This window comes from Mesoplodon mirus (assembly GCF_964341445.2).
Source record: "Mesoplodon mirus genome assembly, chromosome: 3".
Taxonomy (NCBI): Eukaryota; Metazoa; Chordata; class Mammalia; order Artiodactyla; family Ziphiidae; genus Mesoplodon; species Mesoplodon mirus.
The window spans coordinates 150,173,154-150,199,562 of NC_138978.1; the positions used below are offsets into that span (position 1 = coordinate 150,173,154).

At 52.1% G+C, this 26,409-nt stretch overlaps 1 protein-coding gene across 3 annotated transcripts in view; it reads right to left on the reverse strand.

Moving 5' to 3' along the window:
• The window catches only part of RASSF5 (Ras association domain family member 5), a 71,331-nt gene that overhangs the window by 3,368 nt on the left and 41,554 nt on the right, over positions 1 to 26,409 (reverse strand). The window contains exons 1-4 of one of the 3 annotated variants that reach the window (XM_082615774.1): positions 24,772 to 25,322; positions 2,570 to 2,680; positions 1,243 to 1,540; positions 635 to 750 (exon numbers count right to left, since the gene is read on the reverse strand). In XM_082615774.1, coding sequence (XP_082471900.1) covers positions 635 to 750; positions 1,243 to 1,540; positions 2,570 to 2,680; positions 24,772 to 24,891 — 645 coding nt within the window. In that variant the 5' untranslated portion in view covers positions 24,892 to 25,322. Of the gene's footprint in view, positions 1 to 184; positions 345 to 634; positions 751 to 1,242; positions 1,541 to 2,569; positions 2,681 to 24,771; positions 25,323 to 26,409 lie in introns of those variants that run through there. The other 2 variants (XM_082615772.1, XM_082615773.1) reach the window with 2 other exon arrangements.

Sequence of the window (26,409 nt, forward strand, 5' to 3'; positions counted from 1 at the left end):
GGGCCCCGCTTGCCTGGACCCCCCAGATTTCCACAGTGGCTCCCAAGACTGCTTTCCCCGAACCCCAGGCCTCCACTGAATACAGTGTGACAAACTCTGTGAGAGGCACCCTGCTCTCGGTCACTCCTCTGTGACCCCACCCGCCACGCAGCCCAGGCCGCGGGGGCCGCCAGCTTGGTTTCACCTCACTTCACACCACAGCCTGGACTCCGGTGAGCTTCCCTTGGGGGATCGAGGTCCGCTTTGAAGAACCAGGGAGAGACAAATGACTCAAAAATACCCATGCCCAGTGGAGCCCAGGGATGGAGCTTGATGGGCCTCAGGCCATCCTGGAGCAAAAGAACCTGGGTGGAACACAGGGAGTTTCTCAGCGCCCCTCCACCCTGAGTTTTCAGAAATAAAGCGCATGAAATCCTGTCTTTCCACAGGCCTTGCCAGAGACAGGCCCTGACTTGCTCCCCCAGGGCGTTTACAATCCTGGCTTAAATGCTGAATCTCAGCCGCACTCACCCCAGCTCAACTGCCTTGAGACATTTTCCTGCTGTGCTGGGTGGTGAGGATAACGCCCACCCGCACCCACCCAGCGTGCCCCGCAGGCTGGGTTTGTGCACCAAACAAAGGGTCCCAGACCTACCTCCACCTCTCCAGTTTCGTTCTCCTTTAGCACGAAGCTGAGCACATCCGTGTCAGGCCCAGCGAGTAAGCGCAGGTAGAGGGGGCAGTCAGTAACGGAGAGTTTCTGGAAGAGCACTGCAAACCAAGAGAGGGGGCTGGGCGCTCATCTTGGAAAAGAAGGGCAGGGGCTCAGGATGGGTGGGACCGATTGGAAATGCAGAGGCTGGTGTTTCTAAATGGAAGTGGCCATCCTTTCAACCTAACGAAATGAACCTGACAAAAATAAATAGGGTAACAACCTTTATCTTCAGTGTCTGCTAGAGTGTGAAGCATGTTTCCATTCACGTCATCCCCTAAAAGATTAGTAGGAGTGGTGGGCGGGTTCTGTCCCATTCCACAGATTAGGAAGTGAGAGCCCAGGGTGTGGTTTTCCTGAAGTCGTCACACGTGGAGGGAGGAGCACAGTGAGCGGGCAGAATGTGCGTGTGGCCCTTCCACAGACCTAATGCCATGTGGATGGCTGGACGGAGGTGCCACGAGAAGCCCAATCCTCCCACTCCAGTGTGTTGGGGAGCACAGACAGACTTGGGAAAGGTAGTTTCTGGGTGGGAGCCAGCTTTCTCATACCTTGCCCGTCCTTGTGTATCCGCTTAAAAAGTGCAAACTTCTGGGGATTGTCCACGACCATGAACTTCTTGAGCAGCCCCTGGATGACCTCACTGACCGTGGTGGTGCTGCTGATGTGCAGCTGCTTGATGGCATCCAGCGGCAGGTAGAAGGATGTCCGCTTGTCCGTGGTGGCGGCCAGGTCCACTTCCTTGATGGCGTCATAGATGGACGGGGGCCGGATCCCAGCAGGCACCATCACCGGCCGCCGAAGTCTCAAATGCACTTTGATGAAACCCGTGTAGGTGCCGTCTTCACTCTGTCGGGGTGGGGGGCGGGGGGGAAGTCATGTGGGGTCCGGGAGGGTCTGTGTGGTTTGATCCTATCTGCCACTCTGGGCCGTGGCCCCAGATCCGGTGGGCTGCAGAGGCCTTTCCTAATAGCAGTGCCATCCCAGTCAAACACCCCACCCCCCGACAGGCTCAGGCTGCCTGCCCCAAATCCCCTGTCACGAGGCAGATGCCGATCGCCTTTGGTGGGTCCCCAGGCCAAGAGGCAGGGTCTGGAGTGGCCTCCCTAGTTTGCCCCTCCAAACCAAGGAGGAGCAGGAAGGCTCTGTAATAAGGTCCTCGGAGAACCAGTGCACTGGGTTTTCTCCTGCATCTCTTTCCAAAACCCGGCAGTCTGCGAGACTTAAACCCAGGCCTATCCGCGACTGGGTCTTCTAGCGCCCCACCTGGCTGAAGCCCCAAAGAGCCAGTTGCCGCCAGCCACCAGCAGGGGGCAGGGTTCTTCTACTGTCTCCTCCCCTCCCCACTGAAGATGGCCTTTCCGAACCTGGCACAAAGTTGGTGCCCTCCTCTCTCTGAGCTCTTCACAGTATAAGGAAGCTTCCCCAGACACAGGCTGTAATGACCAAGAAGGGGAGGAGGAGTTGCTGCGAGCTCCCCTTGCCCAGGGCCTCCTGGGCCCTTAGTCACTTGTGTATCATTTAATTCCCACAAGCGCTTTGACAAATGGGAACTAATATCTCTATTTTACACTGAAGCTCAGAGAGGTTAAGGTTTCCCAAAGCCACAAGTTAAAAACAGGAAGAGCCAGAGACTAGATGTGGATCTTATTCTAAAGCCCATTTTATTTCCCTAAAACACACGGAGACCCCTGATAACCCAGGCTCTCAGCTTCACACAAGCCTGGAGGCCTCCAGGAGCCCAAAGAAAGGGGAGGGCCCTGGTGGGGGTATCCCCCAGAATGCAGAGGGAGAGCAAGGGAGCCACACCGGCAGGGGCTATGGAGCTGGGAGGGGGAGAGAGGAAGGGGGCGGACAGTGCGGGGCAGGCCCCCTCACCAGCTTCATGCCCAGGCAGTTCTTTTCCCGGGTGTTGTAGCTGTCGATCTTCTGCTTGATCTCCTGCAGCGTGGGCGGGCACCACGGCTCCTCTGCGGGTTTACAGTCATTCTGGAACAGACACAGATGTGAGGGTGGATGTACAATGGCTCTCAGGATGAGGAAGGGAATGACCTCGTCCTCCCAAAGGCCTCTCCAACCGAGAATAAGTGAGCACCAGCCTCACTCAGTGAATGGGATGGACTCAGGCTGAGAAAAATCAAAGGTCAAATCCCTGCGCAGCCAGCTACCCCGGGGAAGTGACTTCAATCTCTCTCGGCCCCAGTCTCCACACCTGTGAAATGGGAGCAATACCCACCCTTCAGGCTTGTTGCAAGACCAAGGTGAAAAGGCCCGGCACACAGGCACTGGGTATGAATCTGGTGAATCAGCAGAGCTGTTTTGCTTATGGAGGGTGTCCATTTAGATGCTATGGGAGATGCAAAGAAATGCAAGCCATGGTCGTCTCCTCAAGGAAGTAGCAATAGAGCTGGAGAGACAGGAACATACACGTGATCCCAGTATATGCTGATGGGAATGACAGCAATTCTCCCAGATTAAGAGGACCAAGGGCACACGGACCTCAGTCCAGGCCCCATGTCACTGGCCACAGCACTTTGCACATAATAAGAATATATATATATATATATATATATATATATATATATATATATATACACACTCACACACACATACATATTTATCAAATGAATGCATGAACTAGTCGGGGCAGGGGGCTGTAGCCTTCCGTGATAATTGGGCGGATAAATCTCTGCTGGGGCACAGGGAGAGCCAGCGTTTACTCAGCACCTCCTCTCTGACTTGCATTATCTCAGTTAATCCTCAGAACCCAAACTGCAAAATAAGAGTTTATTACCTACATTTCATGGGTGACATGACGGAGACTCAGAGGAGTTTAGGAACGTGCCTAAAGCCCTGCAGTCAGCCTCTGCAGAACTAAAAGGGATGCCAGTCTGTTCTGCTGTGTTCTTCCCATGACATCACAATTTATTCTTCTGACTGCCACCCCCCCTCCCCGCACCCCCTCTAGGAAGAAGGAAGCCAAGGAGATGCAGGTCGATGTTCACACTGTGGACAGAATTCAGGGGAGAATTCTGGGGTCTAAGCAAACCTGTCCGTCTGTCAGTTCCCTGGGTTTCTCTCAAGTCCATTGCCACCCACCTTCCCTGCTTTGTCTTCACGCTGTCCTGTGTGGCCGGGAGTACAGGAGCCACAGTTTGGGGGAATAAATAGGTCAGTCAAAACCTGCCTAGAAGTTGCCTGGTCTTAGAAATCTAGTGGACCCAGGGTGGGTCAGGATTGTCCTTTGGCAAATGAGGAAATTGAGGTCCAGAGGGGTGGGGCAACCGTGTTCCCCAGGCTGACATCACCCAGCACTGCCCTGTGGGTGTCTGGTTTGGTTGGGGAATTTCACAGCCATGCTGCCATCACAGCACCGCCCAGCTGAACATGTCAGGTTCCTATGGCAGAGCTGTCCAGCCTCCTCCCTCCAGCCCGCCCATGGGAGACAAGTCACACTCAGCAGGATGCCTTCACTTCCCCCTCCCACTTTCCAATCCCACAGAGCCGATAAGATGTCAAGCTCTGTGGCTGCCCAGGGGAGCGGGCGTGGCCTCCCACACCCACCCCTCAGCATGGAAACGAGCTGACATCCTTTTTCCATCACAGCATCTTCCGTTGGCCTGTCTGCTCCCCTCTGTACTCTTCCTTGAGGGTCTCGATCAGAACAGCACTGTACCCTCACATACCTTACATACTACGTAGGTTGTTCCTGTTTTACAGATTACAGACAGAGGCTCAGAAGGGTTAAGAAACGTGCTTGTGGTCCCACCGCTAGTGAGCATCTGCGTTGGGCCTGGAACCGAGTCCATCAAAGTCTGGAACCCGTGCTCTTCTCAATTCCATGTGGTCACCCTAGGATGGCCGCTTCAGCCACTCTCATAGCGATCACTGAAATTCCATGCAACGGGGCTGGGATGAGCAGCTGCTACACCAAGACCTATAAATTACATGACCTGTGAAACGTTCAGTGGGCCCCCAGAAGCCTCAGGACCTGGGGCCACCGTGTCACCTGTAAAGATGTCAAGGAGGGACTTCTAGCCTCTGGCAGGAGGAGGCAGGCGCCAGGATGAAGGGCCCATCCTTTTCCTATGTGGTCACTCAGGTCTCTGGAACAGAACCCTGATTCCACTGAGGACCACCCAAGGGCAAGTACTCCCCAGGGCATCTCCCATCTTCTTGAGCTGAGAAGCAAGTGGTGTGAGCCACACAGAGTGTCTTCTTTCGCTGTCGACTTATTAACCCAGGGACCATCACAGTGGAGCTTCTCATTCCTCGTCCCTCCCCCCTTAGTTCCTGGAGACCCCGCCCCCAGCACCCACCCCACTGGGCACATCTCTATGGGACCAGACGTGCCTGCTGCCCTCTGGGAGCTTCCAGTCAGAAAGACCAGTATCCCGTTACCATTACATACACTCCAGTCTGTCCGTCTCTGAAACATGCAGGCTGTTGCTGCTTAGGAGTTAACAGCTTTCTCATACTTATCTACAAAAAAGAGTTAGAAGCTCTAGAAGCTCCTGGAAGATCTCTCATAGTTTCCAAATGAGCTATAGCCATTTCCTGGTAAGAAAAGGCAGCTGCATCATGGCTTTCAAAGGCCAGTATTCCAGCCTGCTTTTGAATACAGTAAGAGTCAGAGCTGCCTTAACCTAAGGTTTTTTCTTCCTGTTCTCTTTTCCTTCAGCAGATAACCCATCTATTTCCCCCTTCCCACCACAAACCTGGGGAAGTGACGCAAGCGGCCGTGGGCACCCTTTGCAGGACTCACGCAGAAAACAGCCATCCTGATCTCCATCCCGTCTGGGAGGACCAGGAGCCTTGTCTGGCCAGCACATTGAATCTCCCACCCTGGGATGATAGCACCCGTGGCTGCTGCCCACACCAGATCTGGTGACAAGATCTGACCATGGACTGAATGAATCACCTCCCAAAGCAGGCCAGCCAGCCAGCCAGCCAGCCATAGCTACGGGAGTCCACCCTTTCCCATCCTAGAGATGGTAGAAAACCTCGACCAGTGCTTCTTAAACCTGGCTGCATGTGGACTCCTCTGGGGGATCTTTAGAAACACAACACCTGGGCTCCATCCTGGAGATCTGATTTAATTGGTTTGGGGTGCCGCCTGGGCAGAGGGATTTTAAAAAACCTCCCAGGTGATTCTAATGTGCAGCAATGTTGGAGAAGAACTGGTATAGACCCCTCCCAAGCAATTTCAGACCTCAAGGGTCCCCATCCAGCTGCAGACTTAACACTTTTGCACTCACAGATATGCACTGCCCCAAAGGTTTACCGAGAAGGCAGTATCCAGGGTGTGAACAGATCGATAATATGGCCATCTTCAGAGGATAAGTCAAAGACCCCCTTTCTATTCACCTGCCAGATTCTCAAGTTCTCAGAGTGAAAGATTTGTCTCCATCTATGGGGACAAAGCTAGAAACCAGACAGAGTTTTGTCTCCTGGGGTGGCCCAAGATGGAGACAGAATGGGGAGCTCACTCTGTTGTGATTTTAAGGATAACACTCATTGCCCTGTGAGGTGTCTCTCCTAGGAGGCTTATACATCTCAGTGCATCTGGCATGGGATGCATCTGCTCTGATTAAGCCCCTGGCATTGGCGGCAGAGGGTTGAGCTGTTCCCAATGCAGCCAGCACATCCAGGGCACTGGTGAAAAGCAGATTTGTGTTCATAGGTCCTAAGCCATGGAAAGGTCGGTGTCCTCTCTAACTCTCAGGGTTATTGGGATGCAGCCAAGTGAAGAGGGTTGGGCACTAGGGGTCAGAGCAGAGATGGCCCTTGTGACAGTGATCCTCAGACTTTTCGATTAAAATATTATTACACCAAAACAAAGAGGACCATCCTCTTGTGGTCTGCGGCCTATCTCAGAGCAGATTTACCCGAAGCTGAATTTTACTTTAAGAAAAAATCCAAACACTGGCTGATTCCGCATCCGAATCAATGACATATGTAAAGTCTTAATTTCGGTTATTGGGAAGTGACCCAACAAAGAAGAGACTCTGAGTGAAGCCTGTGGCTTTTAGTCTCCACAGCTGAGCTCAAGGCAGCCCATGAAAGCCCCAGTGATGAGTGGGACCCCCAGGGTCAGGAGTGGGCTGAGGAGAATGTGCTGGAGCCATCAGATACGTTCGGGCCCATTTTTTTCTGGACCTAAATCACGCAAACCTCACTTTTGTCAGAAATTTCACTTTCCCTTTGAGACTTCCCTGGTGGTCTAGTGGTTAAGACTCTGTGCTCCCAATGCAGGGGGGCCCAGGTTCGATCCCTGGTTGGGGAACTAGATCTCACATGCCGCAACTAAAAGATCCCACATGACGAAACGAAGATCTCACACACAGCAATGAAGATCCCACGTGCCACAACTAAGACTTGACGCAGCCAAATAAATAAATAAATACATATTTAAAAAAAAAAGAAATTTCACTTTTCCTCTTTTTAAACTTATCAGCCTCTTCCTCCTGCACACAGCTTTCATCATCTTACTGCTGTCTGTCTATCTGAAATCTTTCACCTGTCAAGGACTCTCTGACTACCTCAGCCCTGTATGATGATGATGATGATCCTTGACTGTTATTAACAGGCTAACTATGTGCCAGGCACTGTTCTACTCACTTAGCGTGTATTAGCTCATTTCATCCTCACCACAAGTTTATGAGGAAGGTACTATTATTGTGCCCATTTCACAGATGAGGAAATGGAGCCCCAGCAAGGTTAGAGCTAACCTACATCCAAAGCTAACACTATACTATCCAGCACTTAAATATCCATCTACTTATATTAACCTCCAAGTAGACCATCCATCTTGGTTTTTCTTCCTAACTAGACTGAAGCTCCTTAGTGACTTACACCATACTTCTATCTCTTCTCCACGCCCAGTGCCCCTGAGCATGAAGCAGATAATATATATGCTTGCTCAAGAACCTTCAGTGGTTCCCCCTTGCCTACAGGGGGAGAAAAATGATCTTGCTTTCTGCTAGGAATTATAGTGCAGTAAGTCTTGGATTGACATTTGGACTGAGTTCTGCGAGAGAAGCACCTGTCTGCTCCACGATGGGGTGCCAGAGCTCAGTTCCAGCTTGGCACATGGTAGAGGCTCAGGCAATACCTGCGGGGTGAACATAAGCATGTGTTCAGGTTCTGACTCCCATTACTAAAAAAGTGATCGAGACAGTTGGATCATGTTTTTAAGCCTCAGTTTCCTCATGTATAAAAATCCTTTATTGCCTCATAGGATTGATGCAAAGGTAAAACCAAATGAAATAATGGGTATTTTGGAAATGATTGAACCCATCCAAAAGGCATGTACTGTAACTATCACTCCAGGCATATGAAGTCCTATCTCTGTTAGCCAATTTCATTTCTCACTTTCCTGGAGCAGTTCCTCTGGATTGGTTCACATGTCATAGGGTTTGTTCATTCTTTTCTCTACACTAGTGCTTGGCAAACTTTTTCTGTAAAGGGCCAGGGAGCAAATATCTTAGGCTTCGTAGGCTATCCAGTCTCTGTTGCTACTCACCTCTGCCACTCTAGCAGAGGGCGACCATAGGATGAGTGTGGTTGTGTTTCAATAAAACTTTATTTGTGGACTCTGGCCCACGAACAGTAGTTTGCCCACCTCTGCTCTACATTGTCATTTGTGCAGTTTCTCTGCCTAGAATACATAGCCCCCATCTCCCCTCGTTCCATCTTCTCTGTGTAGTTTCCTGAGCCAATTTCTCTGGCCCACAGCAATCTCCTCATTTTCTGCTCTCCTAATCTTTTAGGTTCCTGACATCTTAATTCCCAAATGGAGAAAGGTATACAGTATACAGGTTTGTACTGGTCCCCGCCTTTCTCCTGATATCATACTTGTATCAAGAATCAGGTGTTTCCTGTGTTTTTCCTCTCACCACCAGTGGATGGGCCTTTGGTAACTTCACTCTCACTTAATGGACACTTTTCACAAGTAGGCAAAAGCTTCACTGGAGTTCTGCTTTCTCTCCTCCCTTCTCTAGTTCGGAGGCAGCAAGCTGCCTGAGGAAGGATGCAGGTGGGCAGCTAAGCTCACTCACCAGCTCAGGGACTCATTTCCAAACACCAGCCCCATGGCCTCAAACCCTCAGATTCCTGTCATAGCAAAGCTGCAAATTCCCACGTGCCATGGACCTCCGCAGCTGCCTGCTAATGTTACCTCCACCACTGCCAGGAACTACGGAGGTGCCTTCACAGCCTGTATGGCTACCTTTAGCATCTGATTATATGCTGTCTTTTACTGTTTAATTATTGTTTCACCTGTGTCAATCCCATCTCCCCAATTAGATGCTCCCTGGGGGGAGTCAGACAGGATATCTGATGATTATTCTTCTTTGGCACCCTCTGCAGGGCTCAGCGGAGAACTGGGCTGACCTCCAAGGACGTGTCAGAAAAATACCTGTTGCTTGGGTGGCAGGGAGAGAGTGGACCAGCCTAGGTGATACTCAGCCCAGAACCCAGCGTGGACAGCAGTCAGGTCCAGGAGCACCTCATACCAACCTGCACCCCAAGAAGCAGATGCTGAGAAGGTGTGGGCTGCGTGGGGCTGTGGGCTTTGGCTGGAAACCCGTCCCATGGCTCAGCTCTTTGCAATTTCTTGGTGAGAATGAACGCAAGACCATCCAATGACCTGTGACCTCTGGTGAGTCACTTTCACTCCTGGGGCCTCAGTTTCCTCACCTGTGAAATCACTAATCGAGACCAGCAGAATTCTAAGGCCCCCTGCAGCTCTAAGATTTTACACAGAAGATAGGATAGGGTGGTTTCTTTCATCACTGCTTCCTCTTCTGTTTCAGAGAACTGGGTGTGGGGATGGGGGCCTCTGGGAGGAGAGCTGGGAGCTCAGCAGGTCTGCACTGCAGCAGTGACAGCCGGTCTACAGAACGTGCCTGACGCTTCTCTTCGACTTGACTTTGCTCCTTACTCACCACTGGCTTTCTCTACTCGTCCGCCAGACGCCACGTTGGCCAAGCTCAAGTAGGTCCACACCTTCTGAACTCACACAGTTCAAGAAAACAAAACAAAAACTACCCCGGAAGCCAGTCACCATGAGCCTTTGCCACATTTCCTCTTTCTTAGCTCTTAGCAAATCTGTCAGCAGCAATTCTTTTGCCCCTTGGGTGGGAAGCATCTCCAGGCCTCTGTCTGGGAGGAGAGCCTCAGGCATCGGCTGCAGGAGAATGACCACCTGCAGATGCCTTCTGCCCAGCAACTGGCCTGACCCAAACACCTGCTGTCTCTGTTTGGCCCATCCTTAGTAGGACCCTCTGAAGGAAAGGGGCAGGCACCCGTCTGTCTGGGCTGGGCACACCCTGCTCGAAGCTCAGATCACATTCAGGGTTCATTGGCCTCTTTGTGATGGCCTCAACCAGATGGGAAAGAGGAAGCCCCATGGGGCTTCAGTACAGGGCCCCCTCCGAGTCCCGACTGGCCGTGTTCTGGAATGGCTTCCCCCAGCCCCACCCAGGGCAGTGAAGCTGTTGATTCCCACAAGTCCCTCTATGAAGCTGTCCAATGTCCCGAAATAAAAGAATCCAATTCCTTAACTGTGTTCCCTGATAGGTTATTCCCAGCAGAGGAAGGAAGGAAGGATGGAGCCAACCATACAAGCAGAACCATGTGGAATTTGAGCTGCTCTGGGGGGATGTAGAGGAGCTATGAAAACTAGAAAGAGACTGAAGTCCCTAAAGACAAAAATATGGAGCGTGGTCAATGCAGACAGTCAACAGTAACTGACTGAATTGCCCATGGGTTGGGGACTGTGAAAGGCACCTTGGGGCATGAAACCCATGGGGTGTGGTCCCTGTCCTTGGAGCTCACAGGTTATCTGAGGAGGGAAGACAGAGACACACAAACGGTGGACACCGGGACAAGCACGGGACAACCCGGGACCAGCCTCGGCGGCTTCCCAGGCAGCCCAGCCCAGCTCTGCGTGTGTGGGCGTCATGTCTGTGGATTCTCTGGGCTGCCAGCATGTCCTGGAACCTGGGCATGGCATCCCTCACCCTTTCACTTGGCCACCTCTGTCTACTGGCAGGAGCACGTCACCTGGGGTGGCAGGAGCCCCACGCAGGAGGCTGGGAGAGCCTTGTGGCCCTGGAGCTTCGCACTTAAGTTCAGGCCCTATAGAGCCTCATTATCATGATAAAAATCTCAACAGCCAGGCATGTGCAGGGTTTAGCAGTCACAATCTCATTTAATCCTTGAAATAATTCTATGATGGAGGCATGTTATTACCCACTAGGCCACGCTGCCTGCACATCCAGCCATAGGTTGGCCTTTGCTGGCCCTACCCTTGGTGGTCTGTGAACGTGGTCAAGTCAGTCTCACTGAGACTCGGGATGCTTTGCCTGCGAAACGCAGATAAGAAGGCCTTCTTTATACATTTACTGCAGAGACGGAATGAGACTGCACATCTGGAAGTGCTTAGCACAATGTAAGTATACAGTAAACACTCAGTAAACGCCATGGTAACCACCAGCAGCATCAGTAGTCATTCATCTGGCAGGGCAAAGGGAAGTTTGACTGGTGGGTATTGACCCCATGCGGGAGTCCTCTTGCCTTAACCTTGGCCCCTGACAGGCCTTTCAGCCTGGGCCACATTATGACTCTTGTTCATGCACTTTCATCTTCAGGGCTGTGGGCCCCTTTCTCCATAAAAAAGTCTTGGAAATTATATTTTATGATTGGTATAAAAACAAGTATATAAATGTCATATATTAAAGTACTTTCTTCAACCTAAAAGTTCATTTTTTTCTCCTGATTTTAAAAGAAATTAAAACATTTTTGTGGGCCCCTGAGGTGCTGTGGGCCCCTGGCACTACATGCCAACTGTGTGTCCCATGGATAAGTGGGCAGTGCCTTCAGCTTTGAGTCCCAGGTAGGGTGACTAGCTGTCCCAGGTTGCTTGGGACTGAGTTTTCTCAGGATGCGGGACTTTCAGTGCCCAAATCAGAAAGTCCTGGGCAAACCAGCACATGTGGTTACTCTGGTAGTCGCAGGTATCCCCCCTCAGTCCTAGACGGACACCCGCCCTCACTTTTTCTGTCTACTGCAGGCCCCAGGGCACAGCTTGTTCCTCTTTCCTCTGTAAAACTGCATCCTTGTGCTCTACCCTGGAGGTTTTCTTGACAGTCCCTCCCCCCACCCCACCCCCAGCATGGCTGTGGCCTGGACACAGGTGCTCTGGCTGTCTCTCAAGATCAGCACACATCCCTGCAGCTTGAGCATAGAACAGAAGCTTCCCAAGGGCAGAGACAGCCTTGTTCACTGACGCAGTTCCCAGGACAGTGCCTGGCACACAGGAAGGGCCATTAAACATTTGCTTAATGAACTGAATAAAACACAAAGAAGCAATAAGACGCACACATGCACACACACACAAAACCCAAAAACGAATCTATGGAAATGAAAGGTTCCAGAACTGTATAAGGGTCCTATAGGATTCCTGCTCCATGGCACCTATCTACTTCTGAGACAGTAACTAGAAATCAGGGGAGACTCCTGCACTCTGACTGTTTCGGAGGGTAGATGTGGCGAATCCCTTCCATTTCTGTTCTCCCCTCCCCTGGACCGTTACGAAGCCCCCCTTTTTTAGCTCAAAGCTCTAAAGTGTGAATCCAAGGAGAATAGGGTGACAACCGTTCTATTGCAGTGGCAACAGGAATTTTACCTTGGGGCATTCTCTTGTGCCCTCAAGAGTTTCTAGGGCATGAGAAGGTCTTTTTTCAGGTTAGTTTTCCTCACTGGATTTCCTTCTAGGTCCCTGTCTCCTTTCAGTCTCCCTGACATCTTAGCTTGATCATTCAGTCTGAGAGGTCCTCCTCCTCATCCGAGAGAATTTGTACCCTGGAACTGACATATCTTTTGGGGATACTTTCCTTAATCCATCACTTCTATCTAGAATTAATGGGCTCTTCGACAGCATGAGCTTACGCCCCAATATTATTCCAGCACTGGTTTCATCCTCTATATAGTAGTATGAGTTGTGCCTCAGCCTGTCTCCCCGACTAGACCAGGAGTTGTACCTTTTCCATCTCTGTATTCCCAGAGAACCCAGGACCAGAGCACTGCGGAGTGAATTAGGGATGATGGTGGGCAGGGTGAGTGAGTGGGTTCCAATAACTCATCCTAGACTCCAGTCTCTTCAAACGCTAGACTTGGCTCTTTTAGAATCAATTTAAAGAGGATTCCATTGCAAATCCTATGTCTGACAAGGGATCAAGGTCCAGAACATATCAATATAAAGAGCCCCTATAACTCCACAATAAAAAAACAAACAGCCCCATTAAAAATGGACAAAGGACTTGAATAGACATTTCTCCAAAGAAGATATACAAATGGTCAATAAGCACATGAAAAACTGTTTGAAATCACTAGTCATTAGGGAAATGCAAATCAAAACCATGGTGAGATGCCATCTCACACCTGTTAGGGTGGCTATTATCAAAAACACAGAAAATAACAACTGTGTGCATTGCTGGTGGGAATGGAAAATGGTGAAGCCGCTATAAAAAAAATGGTATGGCGAATCCTCAAAAGATTAAACATGAAATTACAATATGATCCAGCAATTCCACTTCTGGATATATACCCAAAAGAGGGGGAAGTTGGACTTGAACAGAGATTTGTTCACTCATGTTCATAGCAACATTGTTCACAATAGCCAAGACATGGAAGCAACCTATTGATGGATGACTGGATAAACAAAATGTGGTACATACATACAATGGAATATTACTCATTCATAAAAAGGAAGGAAATTCTGACACATGCTACAGCATGGAGGAACCTTGGAGACGTTACGCTAAATGAAATAAGTCAGTCACAAAAGACAAATACCTTATGATTCCACTCATACGTGGTTCCTAGAGTAATCAAATTCAAAGAGACAAAAAGTAGAATCAAGGTAGACAAAGTAGAATCGTGGTTGCCAGGGGCTGTGGGAAGGAGGGAGTGGGGAGTTATTGTCTAATGGGTGCTGAGTTCAGAAGATGCAAAAGTTCTGGAGAGGATGGTGGTGATGGTGGTACAAAAATGTGAAAGTGCTTAATGCCACAGAACTATACACATAGAAATGGTTAAAATGGTACATTTTACATTATATATATTTTCTTACAATAAAAAGAGAAGATTCCAAGGGCAGGGGAACCTGGGGGCCATGTAACCAGGTTCTTGGATTCACCTGGTTCCCGTAAGGTGGTGAGCGGGTGCGTGGGGGCCAGTGCCGGCTCCTCGCACCCCTGCACTGCCACGCTCGCTCAGAGGGGAGGGGCGGCTAGGACACCAGTGGCACTGCCCTGCTGCGGGGAGTGGCTCCTTCTCAGCTCCCCTCTAACTGGAAGCCCCGCCTGTGCCTTCAGCTTTGCTGGCTGGGCTGGTGCTGGGTGCTGGAGCCTCGCCACTGGCCCACACACGCCCTCTTGTCCCTGCGCTGCCTGCCTGCCCTGCTAACCCAGCCCACGCTGGTGCTCCGGGATTACTCTGTGATACTGAAACATGTCTTAGTTGGTCATTGAGCAGCTCACAGTCTTTCCACGTGTGTGTCTTCTCATTGTATCCTAAAGGCTCAGGGGCAGGGACATCTGGTTTCCTGTCTCCTAAATGGCCTGGTAAAGTGCGCTGTCCTCAGTGGCTCCAAGACGAATGCTGCTGACATGGGGCTGCATCTGTGAGCATCTCCTGGCCTCACTGCTGGGGCTTCGGTTAGTTGGGTAATTCTGGAAAGAGCTACAGGAGAGGTAGCAGAGCTTAGGGGCTGGGAGCTCTGGCATTAGATTACTTGGGCCCAAGTTCTGGAGCTGCCCCTTACTACTGTGTGACCCTTGAACCCCTTCAGTGCCTCAGTTTCCTCACTGTTAAATGGAGACCATATACACAGTTGACCCTTAAACAATGCTAGGGCTAATCTGCATATAACGTACAGTGGGCCTTCGGTATCCTGCATCCGCGAATTCAACTAACCACAGACCGTGTACTACAATAGTAGTATTTACTATTGAAAAACATCCAAATATAAGCGGCCCATGCAGTTCAAACCCGCGTTGTTCATGTGGCAACTGTAGATGATGTGAGGATTAAATGAGTCTATACACTTAGAACAGTGCCTGGCACACATCAAGGCCCAGGAACTGACTATTACTATTTTACATTCTAACCATTTCCCAGCAGACCCCTAGCTCCTGCCCTTTCTCTGTTCTGTGAACAGAACCTTATACCTCCACGCACCGCAATCAAGAACCCCACCTCACGTCACAATTCAACACCCATCTGCATTCCTCGAAACAGCCTTTATAATCCCAAGCCCAGGAGTTCTCCACCCATTCTCACAGCCAGATGCTGGGCCCTCTTTAGCAATTATTCTCCACTGGAGGGGGAAGTCTCCCCGTTTTACAGAAGGAGAAAGTGAGGCCGAGAGCAGTGAGCATGCTTCCTGAGGTCACCCAGAGTGAAGGTTGAGGGCTTGGGTTGCTAGGCCCAGTGTTGGGCCCACTTGAGGGCCTGGGGCCCCCGCCCACTCTGCCTGGGTTGTCTGAGAATGCTCAAACTACTGGGGTCACCAAACTGGGATCTTCACTTGCTTACAGTTAAACTGGGAAAGTAAAACAAATGAGAAGTGTACTGATTCCTCCCCCCTCAACCTGCCATTCCCATGGCTGAAAGGCAGACAGGAGAAATCCATCATAGCGGGCTCTCCCGCCTCCCCACATGAACCCCTCTGCCTCAGCCCCCCAGGGAGGCCCCACTTGAGGAAGGACCACACCAACACTAGCCAGCAGGTGCCAGGGCCTGGTTGCTTAGTGACCCAGCCCTGCCTGCCCTCATCCTCCAAGGTAAACAGCTGAGCAATCACAGATGGGGTGGAGGGGGCCACTCCATGTTTGGAAAGTTGTCCTTGCAGTTTCTGCTCACTCAGTGAGATTTTTCTTTTCAGAGTCACTGGAAAAATCCATTGATTCCTCATCCAGAATCTTAGCAAGCTTCCCTTTCTCACAGTCCTGAGATCCGTTTTCACATACTTTGCCTAAAGTGCTGTGCGTGTCCTCCGGGAGCCCCCGCTGTCTCTTAGGGAAAGAAACTTTTTGAGAAAGAACCTCCAAGCCCCCTCCTCCTTTATCAAACACGCATTAAGTGCCTACCATGTGCCGGGGACACGCTGATGAACAAGATCGGGTTCCTCTTCCAGAAAAGTACAGCCCATCAAAATGAGGGATAGGGGAGAAGGATACACCAGTGTTTTGGGAGCAGAAAGAAGGGAGCATCAAGTTACAATTGGAAATGCTCTCTACACACCCTGGACCCACCAGCTCCCGCTAACCCACACTTTCCCAGCCATGTGTGACTCGGGAGCTTATGCCTGCGTACTGCCTCTCCACGTGTTCAGGCCCACGGAGGGCCCTGCCTCTCATACTCTCTGCCGCAAGGCTGGTGCCCTGTGGCCCCAGCTCCCCTTGACGCCTGCATCACGGCGCAGGGGACAGCCCAACACCACTCCTCACTCTGGGGGAGAGCCAGGAGATGAGAAGGATACAGAGGGGCTCACGGACTGTAGGCTGATGAGGTGCTGGTGGCAGAGTATGGCGACTAGGTTTCCCAAGACCAGAACAGGGAAAAACGGCCTGGATTTTAGCATCAGGAAATTGGCTTGAATGAGAAAAACAGCTTCCTGGGGCAGGTCACCAGATTAGAGCTGGAAGACCTGAGCTTCTCTGGAGCCTCTCGGAACTTGACTCTCACCCGAGATGCCATGTGTGTGGTGGGAAGAGCATGTGTTTTGGGGTCGGGTGAGCGTGGGATGGGGGCCTCGCCCTTGGCTAAGCCCCTCTCACATACTACCTCATGGAACGTGCCAACCTTTCGGCTTGACAGTAATAGAAATTCTGCCAGCGTGGTCTGTTAGGCGGAAACGCTCTGCTGCTTGGCCTAGAATTGTAGCCTCATACACAGCAGGGATCCAACCAGCTGGAGTCACGTTGTCTAGCGCCGTGGACAAGGGAGGACTGATGAATGGGTTGGAGGAGGATGGTGGTAATGAGCACAGCTTCCCTCCCTGCCTGTATCAGTTATATGCAGGCCGGCTAGGAAACGGGAATGGCTGCAAAGACCCCTGACAGTCTCCTCCAGCTCCAGGAGTCTCTGCTTTTCAGAGGTGAAGTTAATCTCCTCCAACCCTCCCAGTGGCTGCTGCAGCTCTGTCACTGCCAGCCTGTCCCCAGCCCCCTCCGAAGCTATGCCCCAGGCTCTCTGATTCTGGGAGCTGCTGCCATGTCCTGAGGAAAGTCACATGGCTGCAGGGCAGATGCAACGTGTCTTCCCCCTGGATGACCCTTTGCTCAGGGGCCCCCATCCAGACACTTCATGGGTGGGGAAGGGGAGCAACTAGGGTCTGATACACAATGGGGCTGGGGCCATAGGTCTTTAAGTGTGGAGACTGCATTTTATCCCTCTCTGTATCTCCCACCGCCCCAGTGCTCAGTGCTATAAGAAACTTAAAGACACGACATTTTGATTGAGCCCAGGCTCTGCGGGGTTCTGGATGCTACATAACGAGCAGGAACGAAGTGTGGGCTTTGCTCTGGAAGCAAATGGGGGGCTCCAAAGGCTTCAGGATGCCAGACCAATATGCCATCGAATGCAGGGTATATAGAAGGAGAAGAAACAGGATGGAAACTGGTTGGGTGACCTCCTGGAGCATCTAGGGGTGAGGTGACAAGCCCCCAACATAGGGCAGGACAGGGGACAGAAAGGAGAGACCGACATCTGCGACACTGTGGAGGCAGAAGCCACAGTGACAGACTGGATGGAAGGGATGAGCGGGGAGACCCCGGAGGTTTCAAACGTAGGGAGGGGACTAGGAGGGTGGGGTAGAGACAGGTAGAGAAATCAGTCATGGGCAGAGCTACGAGTTGGTTCTGGACATATTAAATTTTAGGCATCTGAGGGGCATGGGAGACCTCCAATAGGCTATAGAAAATCTATACTAGGGACTTCACTGGTGGTCCAGTGGTAAAGAATCCACCTTCCAATGCAGGGGATGCAGGTTCGATCTTTCGTCAGGGAACTAAGATCCCACATGCCAAGGTGCAACTAAGCCCACACGCCACAACTACTGAGCTCGTGCGTCTCAATGAGAAGGCCTGAGGGTTGCAAACTACAGAGCCCACATGCTTTGGAACCCGCACGCCACAACTAGAGAGAGAAAAAACCCCCAAAAACCCCACATGCCACAACTAGAGAGAAGCTCGAGTGCTGCAACGAAGATCCCGTGTGCCGCAGCAAAAGACCCCACATGCTTCAACGACCCGAAGCAGACCAAAAAAAAAAAAAAAAAAGTATTCTAGAGCCAAGAAGAGAGCTGAGATGGGGGATGTAGGCTGGGGAGTGATAAGTAAAGCTGGGGTGGGGTGGGAGAAAAGAAGAGACAGGGATCAGGACAGCACCAAGGACAGAAGCCACAGGCTGAGGGAGGGAAACCTGAAGTTTTCTGCCACTACAGCTCTCTTCTTCCTCCCGGCCCTGAACTTAAATGCTCCTGATTTTTGGCAAATTTATCTGGGCCTCTTATCCCCAGAGAATATGCCATGCCAGGACTGGGACGCTACTTTGTGGGTAGACTGAGTGATCCAGAAGAGGAAACCGAGGTCCTCCACACAGGAGGGTCCTCCACACAGGAGGGTCCTCCACACAGGAGGATCCTCCACACAGGAGGATCCCCAAGCTGGAAAGCATGCAGGTGTGTGTTACCTGGCAAGTCAAGAGCAGCAGAGGGACGGGAACCCAGGCTGCTGGGAACCCAGGCTGGGCCCGACGATGCCTCCCTTTCAAGCTCGTGGGGTGGAAGCTGGATCCAGAGTCCAACCTGGTGGTGTAAACTAAGAGCTAGGATTCAAGGTTGACACCAGTGTAAAATCTTCCTTTCTCCCTAAACCGCGTGGGTGAATGGCTGTTGCATGTGCCCTGAGCTATAACTGGAATTGCTTTAGAGGGAAAAGCCAGCTGAGTCAGGATAAACAGTCTAAACTTGTGAAGAGAGAGGGGTGGGTGGGAGGGGAGGAATCTGGAACACAAAGGTGAGGATGTCTTGGGTAAGCCCCAGATGCTCCTGGAGAGGGGGCTCATGTAGCCATTCAGGCCCTCTTCCTGACCCCACCCTAGGGGAGTCCTTAGAATTTAGAGAACTTGGTAGTCAGGGTCTATCCCTGCCAATCCCATGAGAAACTGGTAAGAAGGCTCCGCTCCCATGCAAAGTGGTGAGGGCCTCTCAGATAAAGAAGAAGGACAGGCTCGTATCGCACTCGCTAAAAGGACCAGATGCAGCGCCTGGGTCTGGAGGGTTGAAGTGTCTTGGCCACAGCCCCTCAGTTAAGAGCTGGAGCTGAGATGAGAAGCCAGGACTTTGCTTACAGTTCTGTGCTGCTTCCGTTACATCACGCACCGGTCACGATCACCAAGGGCTGTCCCCTCAACATCCCTGCTAGCACGTTGTGGTGAGAGTAATGGGGACCGCTCTGAGCAGGGACCCAGGGGCTCTGCATCCTTGGTCTGTCTCTACTTAGCTGTGTGACCAGGGACAAAACCCTTTACCTTCTGGGCTTCCAGCCTAGGAGGCTCTCTGGAATCTGTGATAAATGCTCGTCTTGAATTCCAATTGAAGTCATCAATTACCAAACATTTCCTAAACAGGTGGTTCCCAGACTTCAGTATATATGAGAATCACCAGAGGGAAGTATTAAAAAAGCAGATTTGAGGGTCCTACCTCCAAAGATTCGGGAGCCAAGAAGTCTAGAGTGGACCCTTGACACTCCATTTTCAAAGAGTGATCCAAAGAGAGATTCTGATGTCAGTAGCCAGGGCAAACCTTGTAAGCACCACTGAAGGCTTCGGATGCTACAGAGGAACCGGGGCAGTGCTGAGCAAGGAAAAGCATCTGTCCTCAAAAAGTTCCCAGTGTAGTCGGGGGAGACAGGACACACACCCCTATCCCAGGAAGAGCACATCCTTGGTGACAGATGGAGAGGTACAAAGTCAGAGAGACAGAGGTTACGGCCCTTCACCAAGAAAGCAGAGCACAGCTTCCAGCGGTGGTTGGGCAGAGAGGTAGGAGGAGGATGTGTGGCAGAGACAGCTAAGTGTTTACCACATCCGGCTTCCTCATCCGCCTGGGCTCACAGCTGTACTTCATTTCCCAACCTCCCTGTGGTTAGGTGTGGCCATGTGACTGAGTTCTGGCCAATAGCACATGGGTGTAAAACACACACACCATTTCCGGGCCTGGCCCACAAAACCTCCCATGTGTTATCCTGAGCCCCACCTGCCAATGTAACTTTACTTAAAGAGGGAAATAAACTTCTATTATATCCAATGACTGAAAATAACGGGGGCTGTTTGTTACAACAGTTGGTCCACCCTAATTATACAGGATGCAAGAGAGGTGATGCAGCAACTAAACTCAACCAGCATTTAGTCAGCGCCTGCTTTTGTAACCAGTACTTAGTGCTGCCTTGCACCTGAAGGGGATGCGAGTTCTGATCTTACAGGGTTTATCATCTTCACGGAGAAAAGGAACACTGGGAAAGGCCAGAGAAGCAACGAGAAGTAAATTCCACAGGAGGGGAAAACAGGTTCCAGCCCCAAAGGGAGGCTATTGTGTGGCTGCGCTAGCGTGAAGAATCTTTTGAGGTGAGTCTTGAGCTGGGCAGGCTTCTGAGAAAGCACATAGAAAAGCAGTTATATGGTCCAACGTTTCTGAAGGTTTAATTTTTATTGCTCAAATTTGGAACCTACTTATTTTTAGTATTCTTTTCTCTCATGCCAAGAAGGTCAGGGGCAGGTGCTGAGCCTGAGACCCGGGTGTTCCTGCTGCTGGCAGAGAGATGGGGATTTCCCTGACTGGTCCCAGGGCTGTCAGGCTTGGATGACGTCCCTGGAGCCACAGAGGCCCAAGAGGAGATGGGGCAAGTGCAGGGACGGAACCAGGAGTGGCTTCGGACCGTGACCTCTGAGACCCCCCCCCCGCACCGCCTTCCTCTTTGCGTCTTCCTTGAATTTTTCAAGAATCAGTGGTGTCAGTGTAGACCAGGGAGGGCCTGGGTATGGGGGGTGGGGTCGGGGGTGGCATGGGAAAGTATTCCAGCTGTGCTTAAGTATAATATTTAACCACAGATGGAGCCAAGCTTGCACCTCCATATCCACAAAGAAAACATGCATGATGAAGCTACAGCAAGCAGTATTCTAGGATAGACATGAAGAAGAACTTGTAAAGTTGTAAGATTCTGGGACTGAGGAGAGGGACCCCTGCTAGTGTCAAGTGTAGAGTGAATGTTCCTTGGGCCGCTGTGCCTTAGGAATGGAGGGACGGTGAGGGCCTATGGAGTGGAGGGATATAAGGACCCTGCAGCTCTTTCCTAGCCCGAGGTTGTTTGGGTCTTTCCATTTTGTAGAAGGCTCTGAGAGGACAAGGACTGCAGTTCACCCCTGTCACACACTGAGTGAAGAAGACCAAGAAGAGCTCTTCACAAGGTTTCTAAGATGGGTGTTAGTCCTGGCTCCACCCAGCCCGATACTTGGCCTGGTGAAGTCCTCGCGCCTCTCTGGCCTCAGACTCTCCATCTGTAAAGTGAGGTGCCAGATCCGGTTCCTTCCAGCTCTGACATGCTGCAAGTAGCAGGCTTTCTGTGTCCCCAGAGCATTCACCCCGATGCTCTGGATGGCTCCTGGGGTCCCGGAGCCTGTGGAACATGCAGAGAGAGCTCAGAGTGCCCGTGTCCCTGCTCAGAGGGACTAAACTGTCACCCTCTGCAGGCATTTGGGGAACCGATGGGAGTGGAAGTTGGCCTCGTTTCCAGAGTCAGATCCCAGACAGGAAGAAAGGAGCAGCTGGCAGGGATGCCCAGAGGTCCCAGTCACCAGACCCACAAATCACCAAAACCTGCCCTTTGTGGGACTAAAGCAGAAAAACCTCTGGGCTGGGAGATGAGAGATGTAGGTTCTAACCCTGGGTCCATCATGAGCTTTCTGTGTGACCTCGAATGACCACCCCCCCCCACAACCCAAGTCCAAAGTCTTGGACTGAGTGACCGTGTGTGCACCTTCCTGAGAGCAGCTTGGTCTGCATCTCTGAGCACACAGGTTGGGCTTCCGCCAAGCCACCAAGAGCCCCATTTGGACACGTGACCCCAGGTAAGCAATCTAATCGTGCCCAGCAGCCAAGGGGGAAGTCCCCGGAGGGCCCCACCTCAGCCCCCTGAAACGAAGACTGAAAACTGGGTCTCTGTGCCCCTCTCAGAGAAGGCCCGAGGCCCCAGGAAGCAGCTGTTTTCTGAAAGGAGAGAACAAGCCGGGGCCCAGGGCCTCGGCCCATTTCCTCTGCTGCTGCTTCTCCACCTTCAGGGCCTCCTCTCTGTGAATGAGGGCCCTTCCCCACCCTCCCACATCCTGCCCAAGGGGCTGGTGAGGGGCCGCCAGGACTCCTCGGTGGCCGGGCCAGGGAAGGCTCCTAGAACAGCAGGAGGTTCCCCGCAGCACTGCTCCAGCCGGGCGCGCACGCGGCAGATACAGGTTGTTCTGACGAGGCTAATTATAGAAGCCGGCTTGGCCTTTCCCGAATACGGCCTTCAGCCTCTCAGCGACCGGGAAGCACATAAACGCCTTTCCTTGGAGACAGGAAGGAGAAATTCTCCTAGGAGCTCATATGCGATCTCTCTTTGGGTAGGAAAAAAGCAATGTCAGGGGTCAGAATGGGGTCTGGAGATGGCAGATCTCTCTGAAACCCTTTCCAAAAGTGGCTCCAAGGGAGAAGAGAGGGCTAAAATGTTCATTAAAGGCGGGAAAACACGCAGAAGGACCAGAGACTGAAATATGTGGATGAAGCTCCCCAGCTCCTGAGTCAGCCACATGCACCCCATCACAGCCGGGGGGTCGCCCCAGTGCGTGCTCCCCAACAAGAGGCAGCCCTGCACCCCCTGGAGAGGGCTGTGCACATGGCAAGTCTGGTGCTGAGAAAAACCGTCCCCGACAGCAGTTCTAAACCTCGGCCAAGACTCTTCTCACACTGCAGCCAGGCAGAGGCCGGGGATAAGAGGGGCCGTGGCCACCTCTCTGTCCTTCTTTGAAGCATTTATCTTATCACCCTGTGTGGGGTTCAACAAAACCCGTTTCTTAGAAGGGATTCTCGCCCTCTGAGGGCTTATAGACTTGGGCAAAATGAGGTAGGGGGCTATGCAGAGGCCTCAAGACATGCAATGAATTCAAGAACCAGACAAAGTAGAGTTGATGTGTGTGCCAAACCGAAGGTGTATCTTCAGGAGTGATGCTTGCAGGGGGATCTGGGGGGACAGTGAAGAGAGGAGGCTCTCTGGGCCAAGGAACAAGTCACCTCTCCCCCTCCCACCCCACCCCAGCACATTTTATTGTCAAATATCTCTGTTTCTCCCAAGAAATACCAGGAACAGATACCTTTTTCATTTGCCAACTGAAAGAAACCTCAGCTTTGCAGTGCCCCTTCCTCTACCCAATTATGCAAAAAACCCAGCTTCTGGGACCGAGGGCTTACAGCCTGGCGGGCAGTGAGGGCAGCAGCTAAACTTTGTTCTAAAAACAGGAACCATTTCCTTCCCAGGCAGCAGCAAAACTCTCTAGAGCAATGGTTCTCAACCTCAGTTGCATCTCAGAAGTAGCTGGGGAGCTTTTCAAAATCTCCATGCCCAGGCTTCACTCCAGACCAAGGAAATCAGACTCCCCTGCTGTGGGACCCAAGTATCCACATTTTCTAAAGCTCAGCAGGTAATTCCAGTGTGCAGCTAAGGTGGAGAACCACTGGTCTAAATAAAGACCCCAGATAGCTGGAGTGCCCTTATGTGTATGTGTATGGGTGGGGGTGGGGTGGGAGAGGGTCCTCACAATGCGGCAGGAATCCCAAGAGACAGCTGGACACCTCACTCTGCAGCCGTGCTTTCTGCATGAGCCCTCCTTACCCCAGCCCCCAGTCCTTGAGAACAAGTGCAGCTTCTCGAAGGGGTGCCCCAGAACACAGGTGCTGGTTCCAGGGGCCTGTTTTAGTTGATCCTTCAAACACTAAAATCAAAACCTCTCTTCTGATTCTTGGGCGTCCTCTCGCCATTGGAAAGTCCAGGGCATTTATTTGAAGGTCAGACCCCAGCTCAATGCGGGCCCTACGGGCAAGATGAATTATTAACCACGGAGGCCCCAGAGTCAGGCCTGGGGAAGTTTTTGGTTAGTTCTACTCGGTGTAGGACTGCTAAATTAATGATGAGCCTGCACACACCTGTGAAATGTAACAGCTGACTTCGGTCTACAAACAGGCCCTTTTAGGCAAGGACCTGGCTTGGAGCCTCTCATCTAAATAACAAAACAAACAAATAAACGGAGCTCTGCCACCACTCCCACCAAGTATGTGGCAGATATATGGCCGCACTGGGAGGGCGAGGCCAGGGGACTCGGGCAAGCTGGGTGTCTAGCACATACCACCGCATTAGGGAACACATGCAAACTCCTTTAGGTTATCCCCAACTAACCCAGGAAGTCAAAATGGTAGTAGGACAATGACCTAGGAGAGAAGTTTTAGTTTGCTTCTAAAAACACCCTAGACTTCTGCAAAGTTGCGGGACTGTGTTTTAAGATGGTTTCTGGCCATTTGCAATAGGGAAGTCTCAACCTATGAATGATTATCTTAATGAGGGACTGGGTGCCATCCACTTGCCATCGAGAGCTTCAAAGCTCGGATTTGGGGGAAGGTCACCCCCCCCAGGCACAGGTGAGCATGTCCCCAAACCACCAGCCAAGCGCTGTCCCCAAATCCTAGAGAGCCATTTTGACAAGGTCCAGGGACAAGAAACGCCGAAAGGAGCATTTGCCGGTGGTCCCCAAAGGGCTCCAGATCCAACACGTGGTCTCCTCGGCCAACAAGTTCAAGAGGGTGCGCAGGGCAACTGCCCACCCCCGCCCGTAAGACATGACTGCCTGTTTGCCAGGTGCAAGATTTCCCTTCTAGACCACAGAGGTTATTTCCCCACAATGAAAGTCTCTTGTATTATTAAGTTTACCTTCCAAGGATGTTTGCTCTGCACATTCCTGAAAAAGGTGGTCTTGGCAGTGAAGAAGCAATCCTCCAGCTCCTCCTCCAGGCTGCAGTACCCACTGCTCATGCTGCTGTCCACTGTCATCTAGCCCGGAGCCCCGGCCGGAGGCAGCGGGCGCATCTGATGGGGCCAGGCTCTCGGGATGCGGCGGAGGGAGGTGGGGATCCCTCCCCAGGCGGCCGCGGCGTGAGCTTCTAGCCCCGCCGGGGAGCGAGTCCGTTATCGGGCCGGGCAGACCCGGAGCCGGCTGCCTCGGTTTTTTATACCGGGGCCCGAGTGTCTCGGGCGGCGGGGTAACCTGTTCCCCAGCGGCTGCCAGCACGCGGGTCGGACCTGGACCCCGCCGCGCTCACCTCGCTCTCCAACTCACTAGGCATCTGCGGTTTCAGCTCCTCCGCGCCGGCTCCCCCCTCCGCCCCGTGCGCCAAGCGCCATCTCGACACCTCCCCCGCCTCCCGCGCCTTTCCTGCCCCTCGCACTGCACGCAGAGGAGTTCGGAAGCCACTTCCTCTCGCAAGGTTCCTCAAAGCCGCTGGCTGTCGCGGCGCCCCTCCCCCTCCTCCCGCCCCAGGCCTGCGCCTCCTCACCCTGCCCCTGGACCACGTTGGCAAGTGGACCTAGGGCATCACGAGTCAGATTAGGGATGCAGGGCAGGAACAGACTAGGATGGACCCGAGGGAGAAAATTCCCTCTCTCCTTTCTTCATCCTTCTGGAAGCAGCTCATTCTCATCGCCCAGGATGGCTCAGGTTCAGGAGTAGCACGTGCTCTAAGGTCGACAGTGTCCTTCCTCCCTTCCCCCCATCCATGCCGCACTTCATCCTCTCATTCCCCATTCACTGGGTGAAGGAGTCAGGTCAATCAGAGTGGTTAGAGAAGTGACTGCATTAGAAGAAAATCAATAACGGGCCTGTCTGGAGAAGCAGCAATATTTTAACGCGGAAATGCCAGAAGAAACGGCAGGGCCCCCCCAAAGCGTATGCAAATCATATGCAAAGTTACGGCAAACTGTTGAGCAAGCAGGCCCTTCCACCCACACAGGGAACTTGGCCTTCAGGAAGCCTCAGGTTAATAAAGGAGCCTGCAGACACCACCCAGGTTATTGGTGCATCTTCCTGGTGGTCTGGCCAAGAGGGGTCTTTGCCAGATCTTGTGATTCCCATCAAGGACAGCTCAATTACATTTCTCCATCAGACTGGATGAAGGAACACCTCCCTTGACAGGCTGAATCCTTCGGATCCTTCATCCACAGTAGTTACTGCCTGTGCCTGGTGATTTACATGCAGTCTGCCACTTAACTTTCCCAATAGCCTTGAGATAGACACGCGTAGGACGCATGTTCCTACGCGTGTTCTGGGACTCAGAACCAGGTGTGTGCGATTCTAGGGCCTGTGCTTCTAGCCACTGTGATGTACAGTCTCTCAGCAGGGATGGCACTGATTTGGTGTGCGTGCTGACATCTTTCAACAGAGTGGGGCTTGGAGTCTCAGGAAAAAAAACAAGCCTTCAGAGCCTGGCAATGCCAGGGGCACCATGCTTGTGGAGTCTGATGGCCTGGGGACCCCAGAGGGACCCTGGGAGCACCCCAGAGAGTGGCTGAGAG